Source organism: Solea solea, chromosome 3 (genome assembly GCF_958295425.1).
Source record: "Solea solea chromosome 3, fSolSol10.1, whole genome shotgun sequence".
NCBI lineage: Eukaryota > Metazoa > Chordata > Actinopteri > Pleuronectiformes > Soleidae > Solea > Solea solea.
Window position 1 is genome coordinate 11,200,266 of NC_081136.1, and position 22,950 is coordinate 11,223,215.

Below are 22,950 nucleotides of genomic sequence, written 5' to 3' on the forward strand. Positions count from 1 at the left end.
CAGATGTCAATAGGAAATGACAGGAGGGGGATAATGGATGCTGAAGAATGAGCAGATCAAGCAGACAGGAAGAAAGATGGCATGACTGCACTCTGTTTGCTGCTGAGTCTCTTAACAGAGCTTTCATTTAACCACAAAGACTTCCAATTAACTCGTACCACTGAGACGTGTTCTGCAGCCTTACTGTTGTTACGATTGAAACAAATCAATCTGATCATAATCACAACACACGAACCACGTTGACTTTTCTTACAAGTGAGATTCAAAGTCCTTTTTTCTTTTTGAATCTTCAAGTTAGTAACTGTAAAGTTGTAAAGTATATTTTATTGTAAATAGCATCTGGGGGTCATTTTTACTCCTTTTGTAACAAAAACTGTGGATTTAAAATATATAAAATATATTTTAAGGATATTTACAGCACTAATAAAGAGATTCTACAGTAGTGCAGGTGTCTTAATCTGTACTACCTCACAACAATTCCGTACAGAGTAACAGCAGCAGCTTTCAGAGGCTACAGTTAATGCCATCTTATCCCTGTTTCTGTTCAGAGGCAGCTTTCCCTGTCCTGTCCTGCCTGTCTGCTTGAACTCTCAAGTTGTCAGTGAGAGAGAGAGAGAGAGAGAGAGAGATTGAGAGAGAAAAAAAAAATGCAGCTGCAGCAGCTCTGGTCATGAATATCAGTGGCTCTGGTCTGAGTTATCTAGCTGTAGCAAACTGCTGCTGCAGTGCAACAAGACTCTCTCTCTCTCTCTCTGTCTCTCTCCCTGCCCTGCGGCCCTGTCATGGCTGTTGTCTGTTGCCAGGAAACCACAAAGCACAGCAGCAGGGGATTGATATGCAGCCACACTGTGGGGAGGCAGGCGGGTCAACCAGCCCGCCACGATATGGAGGAAGGAAAGATAGATAGATGGATGGTCAGACAAAGGGGGAAGGGAGATAAACTGCAATGGAGGGAACTTTGTAACTCCAGGGTTGGGGACCTGCGCAGGAAGGAGGGGTGTCTTTAACTAGGGTGAGGAATTTGAGTGAAGAGGCCCTTGGTCGTGTAAAGTAGAGCAATGAGTCAACAACACCTGAGGCCCACTGGGTCATAGAGGTTATGGGAAGAAAGGTGAAAAAGCAGAGAGAAGGAGCAGTGAAGAGAAAGGGCTTAAGAAGAAGGAAAAATCAGAAAGAGAAAGAGGGAACGTAGGTGCTGGTTCAACCGCTTAGCTCTGATCACAGTGAGATTGCACATTCAAACCTGGTTTTCTTTAGGGACTATGAGCCGTCCCCTCCCTTTCTGTCATTCCTTTGGAAGATTGCTGTATTACCACACTGGGATTACTATTATTATTGTGATTATTAACTCTTTCTTTTGTACTGACAACAACTGGAACACTGTATAGATGTAAAGGTGGGGTTTCTTGCATTATGACGATGATTGAAACATGGATGTACATAAACTGTATCAATTAAAATTGACGATGCATTAAGCTTTTATATTTTGTGACTGTAAACGTTTTTCTACCCAGAGTTAGAGATGATTCAAACTGTTTAAGTGACATAGTTATTCAAGCAAAAACGGTGGGGCTCATCATACACGTCTGTTACACTCGATTACAACTAGTATTGTCCAAGGCAAAGAATGAAATGAATAACACTGACTATTTCTGATTCCAAAACGTTTCTTTCTCGTTCATCAGACAAGTTTCAGGAAGAATAACAGCAATAAAACAGATGACTAAAAACTGGTTAAATCCAATGCCATTAAATAAATAAATGGAAAGAAAAGCTCAATAAAATGTACATCATGGGGAAAAACATAGTGGACAAAGAATCAAAATTACTTTTTTAAGTCCAGATGGGAAGAGACCATGAAGACTGAAATAACTGGTCAGTAAAAAGTAGAAAGATGGCAGATGAACTGGATTTGTATGGAAAAGAGGAAAATAAGTGTACATGGGCATTTCTACAAAATGTTTTGGAACTGATTGGTGAAGAATACAAATAATATAAACTACAACAGAAGTGTAGTTAGTTTAATGTTTTCTCTCTCTCTTGTGGCAGTCATGATGTGAATTGTTATAATGGCCACTCTGCTCAAAAAAACAAACAAAAAACAGCTAAATAATTCGTATAAAGATTTTACATGTGATTTAAAGTGACATAAATGCCAGCAATGACAACCGTGAGGTTATATGGTTTACCAACACTATACATACACATCTCTCGGTCACCATGGCAGCTGGGAGAAGCTCATGCTGTTGCCCTTGACAACTGGGCTCTTCATGGGGACCCTCAGGCGGTGACTCCTGTTAATGGCACAGACCGTTAAAGTCAATCAAATGATGCACCGATAACTGTATTCATGTCTTTAAAATGTTATTAAAGTCCAGGAAATATAGTTGAGCTTAAACAGGTTTTCAGTTGTGCATCATTTTATTGCATATAACTGCATTTAAATTTAGTAAAAAGTGTCAGACCTGGAGGATGGATCCGTCCTCTGTGGCTTTTCCAGAGGTTTCATACATTTCCTTCCTGTTAAAGGTTTTTTTTGGGGAGTAAACAAGAGTCTAAGGACAGAAGATGTCTATGGGTACATTGTAAAAAGGACAATAGCATGATCATACAAAAACAAAAATGTGCCAACTGTGCAGGGCTAGTATATGATGTAGCATCCTGGAATTAATGTTATTTTGAGTGTTTGTTTTACCGTTGTAGTTACTTTGAGCACCCCCACTCTAAAAGTGCTGAGTGCACTCTAGAATTTGCACGTACCAGTCACACACTCCCCTATGAAAAAAGAAGAAGGAAAAAAATGGTGGGGTCGGGAGGGGGGGTTTGCACCCCAAAGCTGCAGAACAATGAAAGAATGGAGGGGCAGATTTCCATAACACTGTCCACGTCTGCAGCTCTGAGCTGCTCATATACTGACCTGGTGAGAAAATGCTTCTCTCACGTCAGCACATGGAGATCACACTCCTGTTTGTGGGGTTGAATGGGGCAGTGTGACAGGTCCACACACTGAAAAAGAGAGGAAACTGGAAGAGTGTAAACACAAAAACAAGACAGGAGCGTTGGCAGTCTGGATATTCCTTTGTGCCATTAACAGTGGCATCAACATACCAACTATAATTAGGATGAAACATTTCAAATAGGTAATTGGGGTTGGGCTTTGTTTAAAATGTCACCGTGTGAACGGCTCAGCCTGGAATAATTTTGCAGGTTTAAAAGGGTTGTAATTGGAGGAGAGTATAAAGGGGCAAAAAGAGTCTCCCTGTGGCTGCCAAAGATGAGGAAACTCAGTCAGTGTGCCTGGAAGCCGGCTACTGAGTGGGAGTGTATTCATGGTGACTGTGTGTGGAAAAAAAAAAGTGGGCGTATGTGTGTGTGCTTGTGTAGGAGCATTTGTGGAATGTGTGTGTGTGTGACTGAGGCACAAACAAGACAAAGGGGAGAGCAGACTGGGGCCAAATGAGCAGATAAAAGATGAGCTGGACAGTGTGAGACGCTGCTGGACGCTCACACCTGAGCAAAATGAGATCATCTGCATTCAATCAGCTGAATGCAAGCAAAACAAACAAGTCCCGGAATATCTGCTTAATGTAAATGACTGTTTTTCCTGGACTGAGATTTCTCTATCAACAATTGACTTTGACGTGACTGTTGTCAGTTGAATTACAAGGTTAATTACGATTAACATTTAACATGCAAATGAGCTTAAATTAATTGAGTTTAAGTGCCCACACAAAGAAAACAGGCATGAAAAAAAAAACTCCCGTCACAGATTCTTTTTTTGTGTAAGAACAAAGAATACATGCTAATTTTATTCAGCACAAACAAAGCAAAACAAGGAAATATTAACGTCAAACGAAGTACAACATGTTTCATATCCAAATCTAACCAGTTTTATGAACCAATAAATATCATAGAGCAACAGCACTCCCACAAACATGGAGCTTCACCTTGACAACGAGGCAGAGAGAACAGTGTTGGTCTTAACAAGGTAGTGTGAAAACGGAGGAGGATAACTTTTTTTTCCAGCATGTAGAGAGATAGAGAGAGAGAGAGAGAGAGAGAGAGAGAGAGAGAGAGAGAGAGAGAGAGAAAAAGGAGAACTGGTGCAATCCAGTCTGTGGCTCCTGCCGTTGCCCCCGGATACGGATGAAGTGAAAGCGCAAATTTGGAGCTGGAAGGAGCTGCAGCTGCCTGGTTTCCATAGCGATGGTGGATGCAGTTCAAGTGAAGAGAGAGGCAGAGAGAAAGGCTATAAGACAGTAGGAGAGATGGAACAAGAGACTCAGAGAGAGATGGGATCACACTACGGTGGACAGGAGGGATCAAATATTTGACTGTAAACAGAAGTGTGGTGGACAGACGGGCAGTGAAGGGAGGGAGGCAGGGTGAAGGGGGGACTCAAAGAGGAGGAGTGGGAATTTCTGTAAGGACATTGAACTCAGACATGGACCCCCAGGACTTGCCACTGGAGATCGCCACCTTCAGGGGGACCTAGGAAACATGCACAACACACATAAAGAAAAGGGGAAGGGTGTCGGCTACATCGAATGCCATCACTGTCTGAAATGTTGTCCAACTCAACACCAAGATAACTGAGATTTTGAGGCTGGTTTTATTACAAATGTATTATCTCCCTCTGTCCTCTTACTTCACGGCGGGTTCGTAAGTCCTCCCCAGCCCCGTGGTTGTCTGACTGAGAGAGCCACGATACGGGCAGCAGAAAGGAAATCAAAACACCCTGACGACCTGCTTTCCTAACATTCTCTTCTCTCCACCTCCACTGCCTCTATCTCTGCAATCTCTGCCAATCAATCTTTCTATCAGACTAAAATTCAATCCTCTTTCTCTAACCCCATAAAACTTACCTCGATCTTCTCTAACCTCCTTGACCCCCCTGCTCCCTCCTCCCTTCTACCAATTCACTTTGTCAACTACTTCACAAAAAAAGTAGATGACATTCGCTCTTCTTTCTCAACCCCACCTCCTGATCTCACCACTCTACCAACCACAAATTCAGCTCCTTCTCTATCCTCTTTCACCCCTCTATCTCAAGATCAAGTTCTTTCCCTAATAACCTCTTGCCCTGGTTGCTTTCCTCTTGTTTGCACCCAAATGTTGAAATGCACTCTTCTTGTAAGTTGCTTTGGATAAAAGCGTCTGCCAAATGACATGTAATGTAATGTAATATGACAAATAACTCAAACTCAAAATGATTTTACTTTCAGGCTCCTGTCACTGACCTTGAGATGGATGCCCAGATAGTCTATATGCTGCAGGGCCTCCATGGTGCTCTTTACCAGAGCTGCACACACATGGCAACACAAATATTAATGACCAGGGTTGTAAATGATATATTATATATATATATATTGTTACATGAATGAACCAAAGCAGGCTTTGAAGGTCCAGCGTGTAACATGTAGGGCAGTTTATTTGAAGGAATGACATAAACTACACATAATTATGTTTAAATGAGTGAGTAATTTCTTTAAATTAAGGGTTACATTTAAGTTCACATAACCTTAGAAAAGGCCTTTTGTGTACTTAAGGAATTATGAATGCTGCCATCTTGGCAGCCTGAAGAAACAAATTGGCAGCCAATGTACATGCTCTCTTGACATTCGTTGTGGTATGTGAAGGCCACCGTAGTTCCCTGATGTCCTTGGTAAAGGCAGGAGTAGGTGGAGGAGTCCTTCCCATTAGTTGTCACTAATTCCTCCATACTGGACCTTCCAATGTCTACGATAAATCGATTCATATTGGAAAACTGATTCCTGAATCTGACACTGAATGCAGCGCACTCACCCGCAAAGCGCTCCACCTGGGAGTCCTGCACTTCGTACAGGAGCTCGTCGTGGAGTTGCGCTATCAGCCTGCAGTTAAAAACACATTCACTACAACTACTTAAAAGTTTCCTACAGTTACCAACAAACAACCACAACAACCTCAAGTCTACTTTCTCTCTACTCTCAACATTCTCCTCTGGATCTGGTATACTTTGGCTCATGCTTTGAGTGTGTTTACTCGAGCTGAATGTTTGGCATGTAACAGCAGCAATCATTTGGGGAAAAAGCCTCAGCTCTTCAAAATTAGTTGGCTGGCAGAGTTGTTAAAAGCTTCTTGTGTGTTTTGGTCTGACAGCCTCAGTCACTTCCAGTCCATGAATATACACGTTTTACCTAGATTCAAATAGATGTGAGAGCTACCGCATATTTTGTTGCAGTAAACGTATGAAATGAAGGAAATAGTGTTAGTTCTAAATATGGGAGATATATCTTACACATAATGTGAGCATCCTTAGTCAGTAGAGCTGTGTTTAGTGTTTGTACCTGGCCGTAACAAATGAGGAGGATGTGATGAGGTTGAAGATTCTGATCATGGCCATCTTACAGAGATCAGCAGCAGAAGCTGTGCATAAACCATAGATTGTACAAAAAAAGAGGACATAGGCTTCAGATTCTCCTGAAGATGCCAAAGCAAAAGTAAACAGCCTTTAGGGAGCGACTCTGCTGGTTGCAAAAGGAAGTCTGTTTGAATTGAAGTCTATGGGGAAATTAGCTTCAAAGTCTGCTTGATTTATAACATCATTAAACATTTTCTTGAGGGGTTAACGGCTTCAATCAAGTTTCAGCTCTTCTTCAATTAAATCATATTCCCATTTAGAGGAAAATAGATGAAGATGAACATGGAACAACGTTTGCAGGTGATGTCTGGTTGCAAAATGTAAAAATGGCGAGTGAGTCCAGATACTTTTCTTTAGATTTAACTGCTTAGATAATAGTAAACACTTAAAATGTCATCAAATCCAACATTTTAAAACCTAAGGTGTAACATCAGTGATGTTATGAACAAAGGTTTAATAATACTGGTAACTGGCTGTCTAATATAGTTAAACAGGTCATAGAAGTGCAGGAAAAACACTATGTTACCCACAGAGACATGGGCTCATGTGTGTATTCTAAAGTATTCTAAAGTGTGTAAGTGTGGCTCATGCTCACTGCTGACAGCATGTAATTTAATATAGAGAAAGCGAAAGATTTGTATTCTAAATGTAAATTGACTGTAAAAAATGGTATTGATCACTTATCTTTTGGAAAATAAGGTGAAATGTGCAAGGTGGTTGATTTACAGCGCTCCTGTGACGGTGCATGAGATACCTGAGCTGTGGTGTGTAATTGTAGCAGCCCTTTTCGAACTACAGTACGATTCTGTGAAAACTTTAAGAAGGTCCACATCAAACGGACCACACATAACTACAGGTCATCCTACCTTGGACTGTAAAGTTGACAGCCTGCCTCTCAGCCTGCATGCGAATTCCCCAATCTGGAGACTTAATGTTAGGAAGAATTCGCCGACGACCCATGATGGATAGCACGTACCCTTGAAAAGGCAAAAAATAAATATGAGCTATAACCTTTAGACAAATTTACATTGAGGACAAATGGGCGTTTGTCTGAAGGACTGGCCCTCTCAGGACCCACTGAATAGCAGCTATGCTTCTTTGAGATTCACAGAACCCAGAAACCAGCAAGTATTCTAGTTCTACTTTTAAGTCCGACTCCACATCAACACATCAACCATACCATATATTTATCTGTTTATTTTCTAAGTGTAAACTGATAGTGATAAAAATAATTCACTTGAGGCAATTTGTCACAAGGCTTTTTCAAGTCAGCAAAGATTCTCTTTAAAGCATGCAGCTGATGTAGAAGGAAGCTCAAACCTAAGACTAGTAAATACATTTGTCAATATTGATAATTAAAAATATGCTCAGATACGTATCGATATGGGGCCACACGGTGGTGTAGTGGTTAGCACTCTCGCCTTGCAGCGAGAAGACCCGGGTTCGAGCCCCGGTTGGAACAAGGGCCTTTCTGCATGGAGTTTGCATGTTCTTATATTATTATTATAATATATATAATTATTTTCAGTATTTTCCTGGGTATCAGTACTGAGTTTCTGAGATGCATTGTAACAACACTGGTAGCAAGTAATTAAGTAAAAAAAAAACAAAGCATGTCTAGACTGAAACATTTTTGTGATGACGAGAGAAAATGTCTGGACTGACAAAATCACAGTTTTGAACTTCGAGAAGACATGAAAACAGCCTGAGTGTTATTTAAAGAACAGCTACATGAAACCTCTACAGGAGATTATTGTAGGGCTACAATGAAGAGTTTTTACATCATCAATTAATCTGTCAATTATTTTCTCGATTAATTGATTAGTCCAGAAAATGCAGAAAAATATTGATTGGTGTTTTGTCAACCTCAAAATGATGATGTTCTCAAATGTCTTGTTTCATCCACAACTGAAATGATTCCATTTTAATTACCTCTGTTATATGAAGCAAAGAAATCAGAAAATATTCACATTTATGAAGCTTGTTTTATATATTACAAAACACTTCAACTGAATAATCGATTATCAAAATAGTTGGCAATTCATTTAATAATTGACTAATAATCGATTAGTAGTTTCAGCCCTAGATTATTGTCACAGCAAGCTTAGAATGACATATTCAGCCACACACCAAGTTTGTGCAGCTATCCATCATGGTGACTTTTATTTATTAAGCAGCCTAACCAAAGCCTTATCCAGAACCTGAACCTATTTTTCTTCATTCGGCTTCTCCCTTTAGGGGTCACCATGAATGCCTGACCCTAAACTTAACCATCCATTTTCTACCGCTTTATCCTCGACATGAGGGTTGCAGTTCCTCAGAAAGGAGGTTCTGCATCATTAGGACCAGGTCTTGGTCTCCTTGAGGACTACTCGTCCTGACAAGGTCAGTGTTTACACCAGAAAAGGTCCTAAAGAGGTCACAAATCCAAGTAAAAGCACACATACACACACTATATTATGCAGGTATGTAGGTATGCAGCATGCACAAACACACACATACACAGTGAGCCCAGTACATTCCACCAGCTGAGCAACAATGACATGGGCTTTAGAGCTAAATCCTTTAGAATCCGTTACGATGAGGGAAACAAACCATGGCATTAAACCTGATTGACTCTTCCGAGAACACACACACACACACACACACACACACGTGCGTGTGTGAAGCGTGAATACATAGGAAATAAGCACACACCAACACTGACGACCACAATACCTTACTCACAGTGAATTCATCAATGACACATGAGTGCAACCTTTTCACTCGGAGCGTGACCTTTGTTCTGGGGCCCGGTGACAGAAATGTGGCGTGTACTTTGTGTCAGTGAAAACACATCACATGAGTGATTCCACTGATGGGCAGGTATACTGGAATGTGGGTGTTGGTCAAGGTCAAGTTGGTTTTTCTAGTTTGGACATTGCTGTTCATGATGGCCGCGCAGTTTTCACAGTCAGTGCTACAAGGGGAAAGCGGGAGAGTAAGTGATGGGCAACACTTTACCATCTCATTTATTAAAACCTTGTGGTATTGCACTGTGGTAAAATATGGAGCCTCAGAAGGTACAGGGAAAGAAAAACGATAGAAGGTTGGAAAGCTTGGAAAACTGAAGATGTACTTATGTGAGGAAAGGTTTTGCAAGGTCTCACAAACTTTAAATGCAGAACATTGTTTATTTTGTGGTTGCTTGGTCATTTAGGAATTAGTCAAATGGGAGAGTGATGGAGGAAGGGCGCTTAAGAAAACCTAAGCACTGAGTCCTTGCAAAAATAAATTTTTCGTAATTAAATGATCATATAATATTGCTGTAAGTGACTGATTTCATGCTACATATAATTTGTCTTCATAGAATCAAAACCAAATCAGATAAAGGTGCATCCATCACTTTTTTATAAAACAAACTGACCTCAAATCTGCTGTAACTGTATTCAACTATATCAATCTTGTCATTACTATCAAGCTTTTGCTGTTGTTGCTTATTGATGTAAAATAATGGAGAGATGTTTATTCCATATGCATACGTATGATTCTGGTTTTTGGTCTTCCGTATTTGTTAATCAAGCATGTTTTGTTTTCAGATTTTAATTATATTAAGTGATTATAATATATTCACAACTTTGGTGACAAAGAAAAACCAATCAAAATATTCCTGTTTCTGTCCTTTGTTCCCTTCCCTCTGGGCTGCTACGTTTTCCTCTTTGTTCTCCACTACATCCTATTTCTTTTCTTCTTTGTTTTCTTCTCCCTCTGCCACTACACCCACACTGTGACACTGACCTCACCTTTACAATGCCCTTTCCCATATGCTGTATTTACATCCGATATTTTGACAGTAGCACAGCCAGCAGTGCTCACTTTGTTTCTGCTCAGTCTGCCAACATCAAACTGTATCAGATACCAATCGACTTCACACTCACTGCAGAGTGAATCAGGAGCCACAGCATTAATCTTTGATCCGAGTCACAACACACCAACCAAAGGCAGTCAATCTACTGTCATACTGTGCACCTCCTTCCTCTCTTCTCCTCCTCCTCCTCCTACGGCAGAATATTTTATCGATCAACTAAATTTCTCTTTGGGAATGAGACACACACACAGAAAAATGGAAAAAAAAGAAGACAAAAAACAGACGACAAAAGGAACAAAGAGAAAGAGCCAGACAGACTGAGGGACAGCAAGACCGAGCGTGTGGGATGAATGGGGCAGATAAATCCCAGCACAGTCTCCGATGGGAGCATCACCATGGTGATGAGCTGAATAAAAACCCACTCTTTGGCGCAGCATCACTCTGCCCCTGAGAACGAGGAAGCTTCTTCTGAGATCCATGTGCAGCATTTTGGAAGACTGAATCCATTACGCTGCTTCGATTTAGAGGCTGACACCGGAAAAAGAGAAAGTGATGAGTGGGGAAAGGGGCGTGTCATCACTGACAGATTGCAGTGGGTCAGTTTTTTTTGATAAAAGGAGTTGGTCATTCCAGCCAGCATTAAACTTCCCACAACCCTGACCTGATTCATCATGTTTACTTGGGGACAAGGTTATTTTTCACCACTTGTTTTGCACGATAAAATTAGCGTGGACCTACTTTTCTAGACAAAAACAGCCAGAGAGACGTGCTGAAGTTAACAGACACAATTAGATCTTTCTCACTGATGCCGACTAATCGGATTAGGTTGTAATTGGTTTACATCGTAACCTCTCGGCGGTTTTATTAGTGGGAACGTCAACACTGCACACATGAAATGAAGTTAACACTGGGTTAGATGACAAACCAGCTGGGGTCATACTCCAAACATCAGTTGGATGAATTGTTCTGGTGCACTCTGACTGACAGTGGGCTCATGTTGACGTGTGCAATCGGGGTTAAAGTGAAGACTTTACACTATTCTGAGTGAGCGTGTTCAGGTGTGCTGTGTTGGCAGTTAGTTGGAATATAAATAGATCTCAATAGATCAGCCCCTTCACAAAACCCCTCCCCTTCAATATCGACCCTTGGCAGTTTGTCTCATTCCTGCTAATGTAAGCACATCCGCGTCTTCCTCAGCCAAACACACAACTCCACAGTGAGCGTGGGTGTATTTGTGCTTGTCTAAGACACTCGACCTACCTCGTAGAAGTCGAGAGTGCAAGGGGAAACACGTTTTACGCTGACATTAATCCTGAGCTTAACTTTGACCTTGACCCTAACTTTTATTTTGCTATGGAGTTCTGTGAAAACCCATTTCCTCCCATTTTGAGGTAATCATTTGCAAAGAGGACACAAATAGAATATGGATGTACACAGACCTTGTTTGTGGCACAGCTGGATGGTCTTCTGGATGAAAGTGTGGACTTCTTTGTATGTTTGGAGGAAGCTGTCCTGGAACTGGCTGGCCTGGTCAGCACTCACCCCCAGGATCCCTGATAGTCGCTCACGGCCTGCAGAGAACATTTACTCATAAAATAACGCACATTTAAAAATTAAAACTTATATTGGCAGAATATCCAGGGGATGTGAAGCAGATATTAAATGTATAAAAATGTGTATGAGTAATAGTAGTTAAACTTTATTAGTTAATATCAATCTGTCGCAATAACTCTGGACAAGAAAGTAATTAAACACATCTCCCCGCAACATTGGACTATTCCTCTAATATCAATGCTCTGCGGTGATTTGCATCATGAGTGACCTTAGTGCCAAAGACCTTGAGGGGACACATGACAAATCTGAGAATTTTAAAAGAGCTAAATCGCCTTTATCGTGACTGACTGAGGAGATGTGAGGGGAGAGTGGAGAGGCTAAGTTGAAAGGACGAGAGGGAACAGAGGACAGACTGGACCAGAGGGAAAGATAAATACAGAGGAAAAAAGGAGTAGAGCCAAGTGAAGGGTGAGAGATGACAAGAGGACAAGATAAAAGCAGAGTTGGCAAAATACAGGGTGTATGCGTGTGTGTGTGAGTGAATTGTGGATTACAGCTCTGACGGGTGTTATGTTGATATTTGGTTAGTGAAGAGTAATGTCACTGTAAGCAGCCTGAAAGCTAATCACCAAACCTGCATACAGCAACACACACGCTAGCTTATTGTTATATACTTTCAATGTTGGACCAGAAACAGATATTTTAAGAATGTTTTTTAACAAAAGAGGTTTTAGACTTGATAGTGTAAGTAGGATTTCAAGCCAATTGCGGTTTTACCCTTTATATATAGGTAAGTTGAATCAAGTTAGTTTGATACATTAATAAAATTAAGTTTTCCTTCAAATATCTTATTATTAATCCAACTTAAACCAGAGGTTTTACTGAGGTCCATCGTGGTTGAAATGACGGTTAATTACTGCATACTTTGATTTTTTTTTAAATTAAATTAAGTAGTGTTAGTTACTTACTACATCATTTGTGATGGCAAAAATATCCAACATTTAATTTTAAAGAGTTAGCCTCAGAAATTGCTGAAACATGAAATGATCATGGTTATGTGTTTTAGGGTGCGTTGAGCATGAGGCCCGGCATAGACCTGGTTTTAACATTCTTCTTGTGTTATCTGATCACATATTGATAGCTCTAATACCCGATCACAAACGCTTCTAATCAGCACTGATATGTTGGTTTATATGTAACCACCGCCACAAATTAACACTGTTTGACACATTATTTCTTTTTTTTCTAAAAAAACATAAAACATATTTCATATTTCACTAACATGGAAGAACACATTCATCGACTCACACAGACGAGCATAAATAAGACACGTGTGTAGTCAGACTTGTTAAAAACAATGTGTTATTCTCGTGAACATGACATCAGTGTGTATTTGAATAAAGTATGGGGGAAGCCAGATGTGATCACACCTGGTCACAGGCGACGCATCCAGGATGCATTTTTATGCCAGGTGTGAACAGTCTTTCTTAAGGCTGTCTGCATACAATCAGATCACTGAGGATGGATGTCCTGATGGATGAATCAGGACTAATACGTGGGACACATTTAGGATTCACTGACCAGATCCAGAGTTCTTTTAGCAAGGACCGTTAACTATACGAAAATATTTCTACACTTCTCAGTGTTTCTAATACATCGGGTTAATGTGGCACCCAAAAACACAGTCAACACTGACCACCACATATTGATTTTCTAATTTCTGTCCCTATGTGAAATGAAAAGCTGCCGTCTAGCAAATTGGTTGGCTCAGCCCCTCCTCGCTTCTGTCTCTCTCTCACACGCACAGACACACGGACCTGCTCTTGTCGAATTTGATTACAAATGACTTTTATCTGCAAATAGAGTGTGGAAATAGGATCTAATCACAGGTGGTCACTTGAGATGCATGTGGAGACGCACTCTGATGTAAGAGTGCTTTACTTGAAGCAGTTCATTTATGACGGGATTGTCATCCGAGTTTAAAGAAAATGGTAAAATGAAATAGTGGCTTCACTGATAATAATGGCACAGTCAGTATATTCACAGTTTTCCATTCTGTTCATATTAAGTTAATGTAATTAAACATAAAAAAGCTCTAAGAACAGCTTGACCAGAGGAGAAAAATGTTGAAAGCTGAAAGGAATTTGAAGATACAGTAGATGCCAGTGTGGATGATTTTCCACTACATGTTCCCAGCTCGCCTCGACTCTACACAGTTTGGTTTGTGTTTCCATTACAATATAGTACCTCCTCAGCTTGGGCGGAGTCAGCACAGCACAGCTGCATGAAACTGCCGTGACTTTGTTTTACATGCGACACACACAAACAAGTGACTAGTTACTTTTTAAGCAGTTTATTTTGAGTGTACTGAATCATTAGAATCAGTTAATTAAAGAGATTAGTTCAGTACTTCCTGCATGACCACAGCACAGACTCTGTCTGACACTGGACACTGGACCGAAATACAGCAGCAGGGTTTGTGATGCCACTCTTGATGCCACCCATGTTTTTAGTATTGTAAAGTCTTTTTAACAGATCTACAGTTCGGCAATGTTTGGCTTGATTCTTGTGTCACACGTCTTGCTCACGCCACTTCCTATGATGGCGCTCTGACCAACAATGGCCGGCAGTCTGACAACGTCACGCATAGTGTTGACTCAGCTTGCTTGGAACCTCGTCAGAGCAAGTGCTAAACAAGTACCAGGTACCAGGTACTATCACTAGTGGAAAAGGGGCTTATGTGCAAATGTTTTACATATCTTACATATGGCCCTGTAATGCCAGGTCTGATCACGGCTTAAGCTGAATATGTATAGTAACAGGGACAGAGAAAGATGATGTAGAGTGCACACGCTCTGGATAAGTGCGTCTCTGTGTCTGAGTGAGGCCACACACTCCTGCTGAATGAGGTCAGGTCAGAGAGTGACCTTTAACCTCTGTTCCCTGCACGGCTCCGTTTAAAATCCCTGCTCAGGCTCTTTTGTCCTTTTAGTTTGCACTCTCTCATCTCATCTTCTATTACTGCAGCAACTTTCCTGTTAATTCTGCCCCTAAAAAGTTCCGATTAAATATAGCTGTTGCTCATTTAAAGTCTTCACCTGACAAATAATGTATCATATTAATCTGATTGAATGAACAGGGAATGATATTTAACTTCTCGCTGCATCTGCTTGTCTCACTTCTTTCATCTTTCTTTTAATTCTCCAACATCATCTCTTGGTCTTTTTTTTTATTAGTTGACCTATTTGTTTAATGCATGCATGTGTATGTGTGTGACTGTGCTTGAGTCCACAGCACTGCTCTGCCCCTCCTCCCTGGCCTGATTATTGTCTCTCAGAGAAAGCTTCCTTTTAGTATTCAGTATCCATGGCAACGTATCCTTCCATGAAGAGCTGTCTGTCTATGCTGATCAGGAGCTCCCTCAGCTCCTCTTCTCATTTCTCTTGCTCCCTGCCCCACCCACTCTTTACTCTTCCCCTTTCCCCTACATTACACTCTCCTCCACCAGCTCCCCCTTTCTTTTTTGCCTTCAGCCTACATTTTCTGCATCTGTCCTACACCTCGCACTGTCTCACTCCATCACTACATTTTACTTGAAATTCTGAACTCTATATTTCTCTTTCGCATCCCATATGTTTCCCAAAATGTCTAAAATTAAGAGGTTTTCCTCCTGACAGGCTGAGCTTTAGTGAATCATTTACCTGTGTGTGAGTGAGTGACTCTGCTGGTTTATTTTTATTAACACCTGCTGAGCTGCAGTTCCAACTAAAGAAGAAATACCACACAACACTCCACCATGAGCTTGAGAGCGCCAGATATAGATAAACTCCTGAATGCACTGAAAGCCTGAGTGAGAGATTGCCACTGGCCCACTTCCATACATATAGTAACTGATGCAAAGCATGTGCTTTAGAGTTACAGCTGATTGACTGATTAAATCAAACATATTTTCAGCAGGATGAAAGTAGTAAAAGTCCTGTTTTGATGATATACTTTGGCTGGGTCGGAGTGACAGAGGAGTACATGAAACTAACAAACAATATATATATACAGTATGTATGTGTGTGTATATATATATATATATATACACATATATATATATATAGCGTCATCTATTCCGTCATAGGAACTGGCGTGAGCAAGACGTGTGACACAAGAATCAAGCCAAACATTGCCAGCGTAGAACTCAACAACCTATTCTTCAGCCTGCCGTTTTAGTCATTAGTAATTATCGGGGATCTCAGTGTGTTTGCTGATATCCGATAATATATTTTGAAGCCACTATCGGCCTATACCGATAATAAAATTGGTAAATTTATTATGGTTTACAAATCAAATCTCTTGTCACAATTCAAGTAGTAAACGATAATTGTGTGCACATGTGTGTACAAAATATACAAGTTTTTTAAAATATACATTTATTTTTTATTCCAAAAAATTAACAGCATTATTAAGTGTACGTTAAAGCTGCTGTCATCTGACATGATCCCATTTTTCAAAATATATTTGACTCCACTGGCCACATGTGTGCGTTTTTTGTATGTAGGAATAAATACATAAATAAATATGTCCATGGGCACCAAACATTTAGTAAGCCACAAAACATTTGTGGCTTTTTAAAATCCACTGCCAATGACGTGCCACATGTCCACTAATGCAAAAACAAACACAAGCACACAGGTCTCTGTGTGACACCGAGTTGTATCACCCTGGTCATGTGTCATGTTAACAAAAACACATATATGTGTGAACTGCAAATGGCACAGAGTCTCTTTATGAACCACAGGGCTGCATTATACGTTAATTTTCCTCTTCCTCCTCCCTCACATCACCCATCTGTGTCCACTGTGTGCAACTGGGAATGTGTTTGCTTTATCTCAGTAAAGATCACTGGGGCTCTGTCTTCTTGTTTGTGACTTTTAACACAATTACATCCTTTAAACATTTAACTACGGCAAATTCGAAAACAATCATGAAATAGGTCTTGGAATGGGACGTTCTATAATATCACACGGCATTGTGATAAAAGAAAAAGAAGCACTTTTAGTAGATTGCAGTAAAGCTTCTTTATCAATATTATTGAGAATGGGGAAGTTTTTAGTTTTTTAATTTTTTTCACTATAGATTTTTACATTAGTAACATTTTTGTAACATTAGATCATCAGAGGGTTCACCCATTTATACACCAATACCGTGATTCGATCATAAAGCCCCACTGCTCTGTGAGAATATGTTTGTCTGTGTGTTTGCAGTACTCACCTGCCCCGTACACAACAGAGTACACAATACGTTTGGCATGTTCCCGATCCTCAGAGGTCACCTCGCCCTCACTCATCCTTTTCCTGAACGACATAGAAAAAACATATGAGGTGAGTAAAAATGAGGGAACAAGACTTTTAATGGAACTCAAGCTCTTGGTTGATCAGTTGGTTGAGTTCTGACAAATAAAGCAGGTACTGATGACCCTAAGATGATGCTTTCCTCCAAAGTTGTGACTGCGTTTTGCTTTCAAACATGAAAAGAAAAATATTTAATATTCAATATAGAAAAGAAAAATTAAATCCAACATTTTTTTTTAAATAAAGACACAATAAAAAGCTATGAGAAAACATGGATCAGGTTTTAATTACTTGTTGTCCATTTTAAACAAAAACAAATGAGGAAACAGAGACAAGTAAGGAAGTGGACAAGAAACAAACAAAGAAGAGGGGTAAAAAAAATTAAGAATATTATGAAAAAGACGACAAATAGAGAGATTACAAAGGCAGATTAAAAAGTATTAAAGAGAAATGAGGGAGGGAGGGAGAGAGAGGGAGAGAGAGAGAGAGAGAGAGAGAGAGAGAGAGAGAGACAGAGAGAGCATGAAAGAACAGAACTTGCATGGAAAAAAGTAAAAATACGGAATGTACATATATACCAAAGATAGAAAGACCAAAGAATATGACAAGGACGGGGGGTAGGTTAGAGGGGATGGGACAGGGATTGACAGACCGAGACAGTTATGTAATGTGACTTGTAGACAGTCGTAGTACTGCACGTCTGACAGAGAGGAATGTCTGCAAAGAGGCATTTCTGGAGGGACTGATGGAGAGCTGCCAGTGGTGATCAGTGTTGCGTGTGCAACACACACACACACACACACACAGAAAAAATGTTGTCTGTAGCCTCAGCTTTAATATGAAGTAATTACACATGAAATGCTAACTGTTGTCTCCCACAAACACACTCAAATCAGTATCTATCTGCTACATGTGGGGTTAAAGTCAATATTGGGTGATGTAATCTCAAAAAGGTAACTTAGAGGTGAGCATCTCCCCTTATTGTCCAAATAGGGTGAGAAAATCCATACTAGCTTTCACTGCCCCCTGGTGGAAAGGCATGAATCTACTGGAGACTCTAAATTCAGTATACATCATATTTTTGAAACACACTCGAGTTTGTCTTAAGCTTTCCTTAAATTGATTAATTGAACATGTTGAGGGTGTATGAGGGTGTCCTGTCCATGAGAGAATGAGGCAGTTGTCATGGTAACAATGTTAGAGTAGTGTTTGAAGTGAAGGAGAAGGAAGGCAGACTGGAAGTGAGAGAGGGAAAGAGAAACCCTGTGGATCATCAACACTGGCTTTTACACAGGTACAGGTATCAAGTATCAGGGTATTTCCAGTGTGTGTGTGTGTGTGTGTGTGTGTCTGTCTGTCTGTCTGTCTTACCACTGAGAGGCCAGCATGGTAAAGACGTCGGCCTGGGGGTTGCTAAAAATGCGAAGCAACTCAGGGTCAGAGGAGAGATGAGCCAAGAGCCGCAGCTCCACCTGGCAGAAGTCTGACACACATAGTATACACTCATTAGCCACTTTATTAGGTACACCTGTTCAGCTGCTTGTGAGCTACAATATCTAATCAGCCAATCACAGGGCAGCAACTTAATGTATGCAGGCAAGCAGACTAGTGAAGACAACCTGTTCTAGGTCATCAGAACCAGGAAAAAAGGTGATTTAAAGCCGCAGTGCGTAACTTTGGGAATTTTTATTGTTGTTGTTGATGTTATTATTCTGCCTCTGTTTGGTCCTTGTGAACAAAAATGATGTAAAATGATTTGTATACTGCATCCTTTATCTGAAAACAGGCTCTGTAAAGCAATACTATCAGACCTGACTGTGGAAGCGTGTGTGTGTACAGCAGCAGTGCATGGGCAGTCGGACAAAAGAAATACTTATCCCATCTAATTGTTCAATAACCAGGTTTTTTTTTGTGTTTTTAGTCACACTTTCAAATCATCACTTTCCTTGCTCAATGTTACTTTTCGGTGGGTCTCGATCGGTTCACTTCCTGTGGGCAGCGCTGGAATGTTGCCACAAGACACAAGATCTTATTACTGCTATGCTGAGAAACACAAACAGAGTCACGTGGAGCTGAAAGGTTAAATCAGCTTTGTGAGCTCATTTTTGACAATGGTTTTAAACTAATACAAATAAAAGGAAATATACAGTGAGCAGCATTCCTCTGTTAGCCAGACGTGAGAAGAAAATGACCAGACCAGTTTGAAATGATAGAAAGGCAACAGTAACCACTTCATTAGCTGTCCTGTGTTACAAATTAGTCATTCATATAGATGAAGAGAGCAATAGCAAACAGTGACACAGTGACAGCAAAAGAGCAAGAGTGAAGTGAAGAAACTCTTTGCCTCTTACATGTTTGTCCCAGTGTCACTGATGATCACAGTGTAAAGTGGTGAGCCTAAAATATGGCCAATTTTCCCTTCTGCTACCAAAAAAAAGCATAATGCTGACAAGAGAAAGCTAAACAATTTTGTGCTATCAAAGCTGATTTTGCCCTAAAGTGGAGACAACTTTGGCAGCTTTCCACTGTGGTCAAACCCACACATGTACAGCAGCAACTAGTACGCAGAAATAAAACACTAGAATAACACACTTATATATCTTCAGACATGAGATATACGACAAATAAAAGCAGTTGATTTTTACAATGAATGTATCCGAGTTTCCTCAACAGTGCCTGCCATGTACCAGACAAAAACTGAAATAAGTACGCCAGGCAAATTTAATTCAAGACACTTTATCCAGTGACAGCATCAGACCATTTCATTTTGAGAAGAATCAGTGAATGCCATGTAACTCTTTGCTGGGAACAACCTACAGCAAGTAAAAAAATTCTGCACAAGGAAGTACTGTTTTTGTTATCAGGGAGGAAATGGCAGATTATCTGCTCTTACTCAGAAAATCATCCATTAATAGAGTTTTAAAGTTTTTTTTAAAACCCCCTTCAGGGTCTAGTTCAACATCAAAATTTATGGAGGTGTTTCGTAAATACATAATCTAAGTAATTTAATCAGTGGTTGTAAAAATGTGAGCGTATGCAGGTGTCAAGACAGCTCACAACAGAGGTCAACCATGTGATTCTTCATGACAACACAATGACACACTCTGCATCTTCTCCAATCAACTCTATTAATGCATCAATATGATCAGACACAATTTTTTATTTAACTGTGTCTAATGCTAGAATTTGTGCCTAATTTGCGGCATGACATACGTACAGACAAAACGTATTCAGAACAACTCTGTCTCACATTTGTGACACACATGCGCCTACCACTAGTGACAGATAACATGTCCTGTATTGACAAGTCTACACCTGTCTTGGCAGCTTGGCAGAATGAAACTGTAACATCTCTCAAGACAACACATACACACACACACACCTACATCCAGACAGCAGTACACTCCACTACTGCCATTTTAACGCCTCACATCTCTCCCTCTGCTTAACTGCTGAAAGCCAACTAAAAGCAGGAAAACGGAGAAAAAAAAGAAAAGATTTTTTGCCCAGTCAGGATGAAGCAACCGTGTGAAGTGGCATTCTGCTTATGAGGCTAGTAAAAGAATCATGAAGGATGGGTGGATGGGATTTTGAAAGTAGAATTTCATGCGCCGATACTTTTACAAAAGGAACAGTCCCATTTATTTCTGGAGATAAATGTGACAATTTGTCAAAAAAAAGGTTGAGACTATGAGAGAAACTCCCTAGTCTGTTCGGGGTTACAATGCAGGTCAAACTCTATAAAAGAGAGAGAACCCCAGAGGGATGGATAAAGAAAAGAGAGAATGTTGGGGGGGGGGTAATTGTTGAGGTGAGAGATGAGGGGAAATAGCCGAATGGCTTTGGTTATGAAGAGGTGAAGAATGGAGTTTCTAAAGATATCCTCCCATCAATTATTTATGAGCCTGATCACATTTCCTTCAAGCATGGCCTCCAGCTTCAGAAACACTGCTGACCAAGATAAGAGTGTGTGTTTTCCTTCATCCATAGGAGTTTTACAGAAATAGAAAAGAAGGAAGTATATCAGGATGGATTTATATGAAAACGTATGTGTAAAATTATATAATTGTATAATGTATAAAACCAAAATTACACTGGAATGTGATATATACACTATATAACTCCTATGTGTCTTGTACATGTGTTCGCTTCCTCCTCTCTGTGATAAAACTGCCACAATCAAGAATCTTTGTATTGATCGGCACAGGAATAGCTCGAACCTACAGTAAGCAATGTATAGATTGACCCTTATATTAGAGCAAATGAATGTCATATCACTTTCAGAAATAACTATGTAACTATGAATGTATAGCTTTTAATGGTACAGTTCAGGTCTGATTTCTCATAATATATTAACTATTAATAATTTGAATATTCACCAGTGGTTTCCGCTTGATCTTAACTTTAAAACAGTTGTACTCAGCTAATGTTAAAGCTATCAACAACAAAACAATTACAGTCATGATACGATATTATGGTGATGTGACATTTTCCAGTTCAGACTGTTCACTGCAAAATATGTATCTTGTGTAATTTTTGGAAACGCTATTGGAAAAGCAATTTTTGTGGAACAGTTTTCTGCTGTATCAGTAAGAAAATATTGATGAAATAATGATGAAAATATGAATGCATGTCTGTTTTTGTGCACACTTTCCTGATACAATGGAAACCGAAATGAGCTTTGTTAATAATATAAAAACATTAAATGTTACAAATGGAACAGGTATAAACAAAATGAAGGCAGAATATGGAAAGAGAGCCCTGCCCACTAATCAAAGCCAAATTTTATTTTATTAAGTACCACAATAATATTGTGAACTGCCAAGTGACAAGACATCTTGGTATTGTTCCATGTGTGGTTGTGATAATTGTTAATTGTCTGCATTTATCATTATTTCTTTAAGAACCAAATTATTAATAACTACAATAAAGCAAGGTGATCTGTAATTAACACAATATTTTAATCAATTAAAACTTCAAATACATTATTATACTACACCAATCTACTTCCATTTAATTATCTATACAGGATGTATTGTTTCACTGTACAGAATAAATAAGTAGGGGTGTGCTCCTGCAGTTCCTTGGACAGCATACTAAGATACTGAGGGTACTAAGTCCTGTCTCATCAAATTTTAATGCCAACAGCCACAGTGGGCTGTGCAGTCCTCAGTGATGCTTTGCAGCACAGTGCATGGAGTATGTGGCTTATGGGTAAAAGCTTAGGAGATCAACTAAAACCTGCAAATCCTTATGAGTATGAAATGTCTCTTGTGTGTCAAGAGAAGCTTCGAGAAAAAAGGAAACATGGTCACATAGGTTTAGATTAAATGGCCTGGCATTGTCAAAACCTGGAGCTTCTTAGTTTATTTTTAATTGCATTCCCAAGGCCTGTTATCAATGAATACAGGGAAGAAGAAGGCAATAAAGTCCAGTTCATTTAAAAAAGAAAACAGTATAAGAGATTTAAAAGTCCTCTGGCAGCAATTTTGACAGTTAACAGCACACCTAAATACATGTGTGTGATTGTGTGGGCACGTGTGGGTCTGATGCTGTGCATGTGCCTGCCAGTGGCTGTCATGTTGTGTGTTTATGTGGGATCCTCCCTCTGATCCCACTGCTGCCCTCTTGCTAACCCTGATTACGTAAGTGTGCAACACACTGTCAGGGCCAGCAGACACCCAGCATTCCCCACAAAGCTCTTCCGAGCTGACAGGGTCACAGCTCTGCGTTTACCGCCGGCACAGCATGAACCAGTGCTATGGGCCAAAGTGACCTTACCCAAGCTCAGGAGGTTATGTCAACCT

The 22,950-nt window shown here is 40.1% G+C and overlaps 1 protein-coding gene across 3 annotated transcripts in view; it reads right to left on the reverse strand.

Moving 5' to 3' along the window:
- Nucleotides 1–3,707: 3,707 nt before the first annotated feature.
- The window catches only part of poln (polymerase (DNA directed) nu), a 55,547-nt gene continuing 36,304 nt past the window's right edge, over nt 3,708–22,950 (reverse strand). For all 3 annotated transcript variants that reach the window (XM_058625301.1, XM_058625302.1, XM_058625299.1), the window contains 8 exons: nt 18,515–18,626; nt 17,064–17,146; nt 11,690–11,821; nt 7,270–7,380; nt 6,330–6,408; nt 5,806–5,873; nt 5,241–5,302; nt 3,708–4,491 (listed from right to left, as the gene is read on the reverse strand). In XM_058625301.1, coding sequence (XP_058481284.1) covers nt 4,399–4,491; nt 5,241–5,302; nt 5,806–5,873; nt 6,330–6,408; nt 7,270–7,380; nt 11,690–11,821; nt 17,064–17,146; nt 18,515–18,626 — 740 coding nt within the window. In that variant the 3' untranslated portion in view covers nt 3,708–4,398. The remainder of the gene's footprint in view (nt 4,492–5,240; nt 5,303–5,805; nt 5,874–6,329; nt 6,409–7,269; nt 7,381–11,689; nt 11,822–17,063; nt 17,147–18,514; nt 18,627–22,950) is intronic.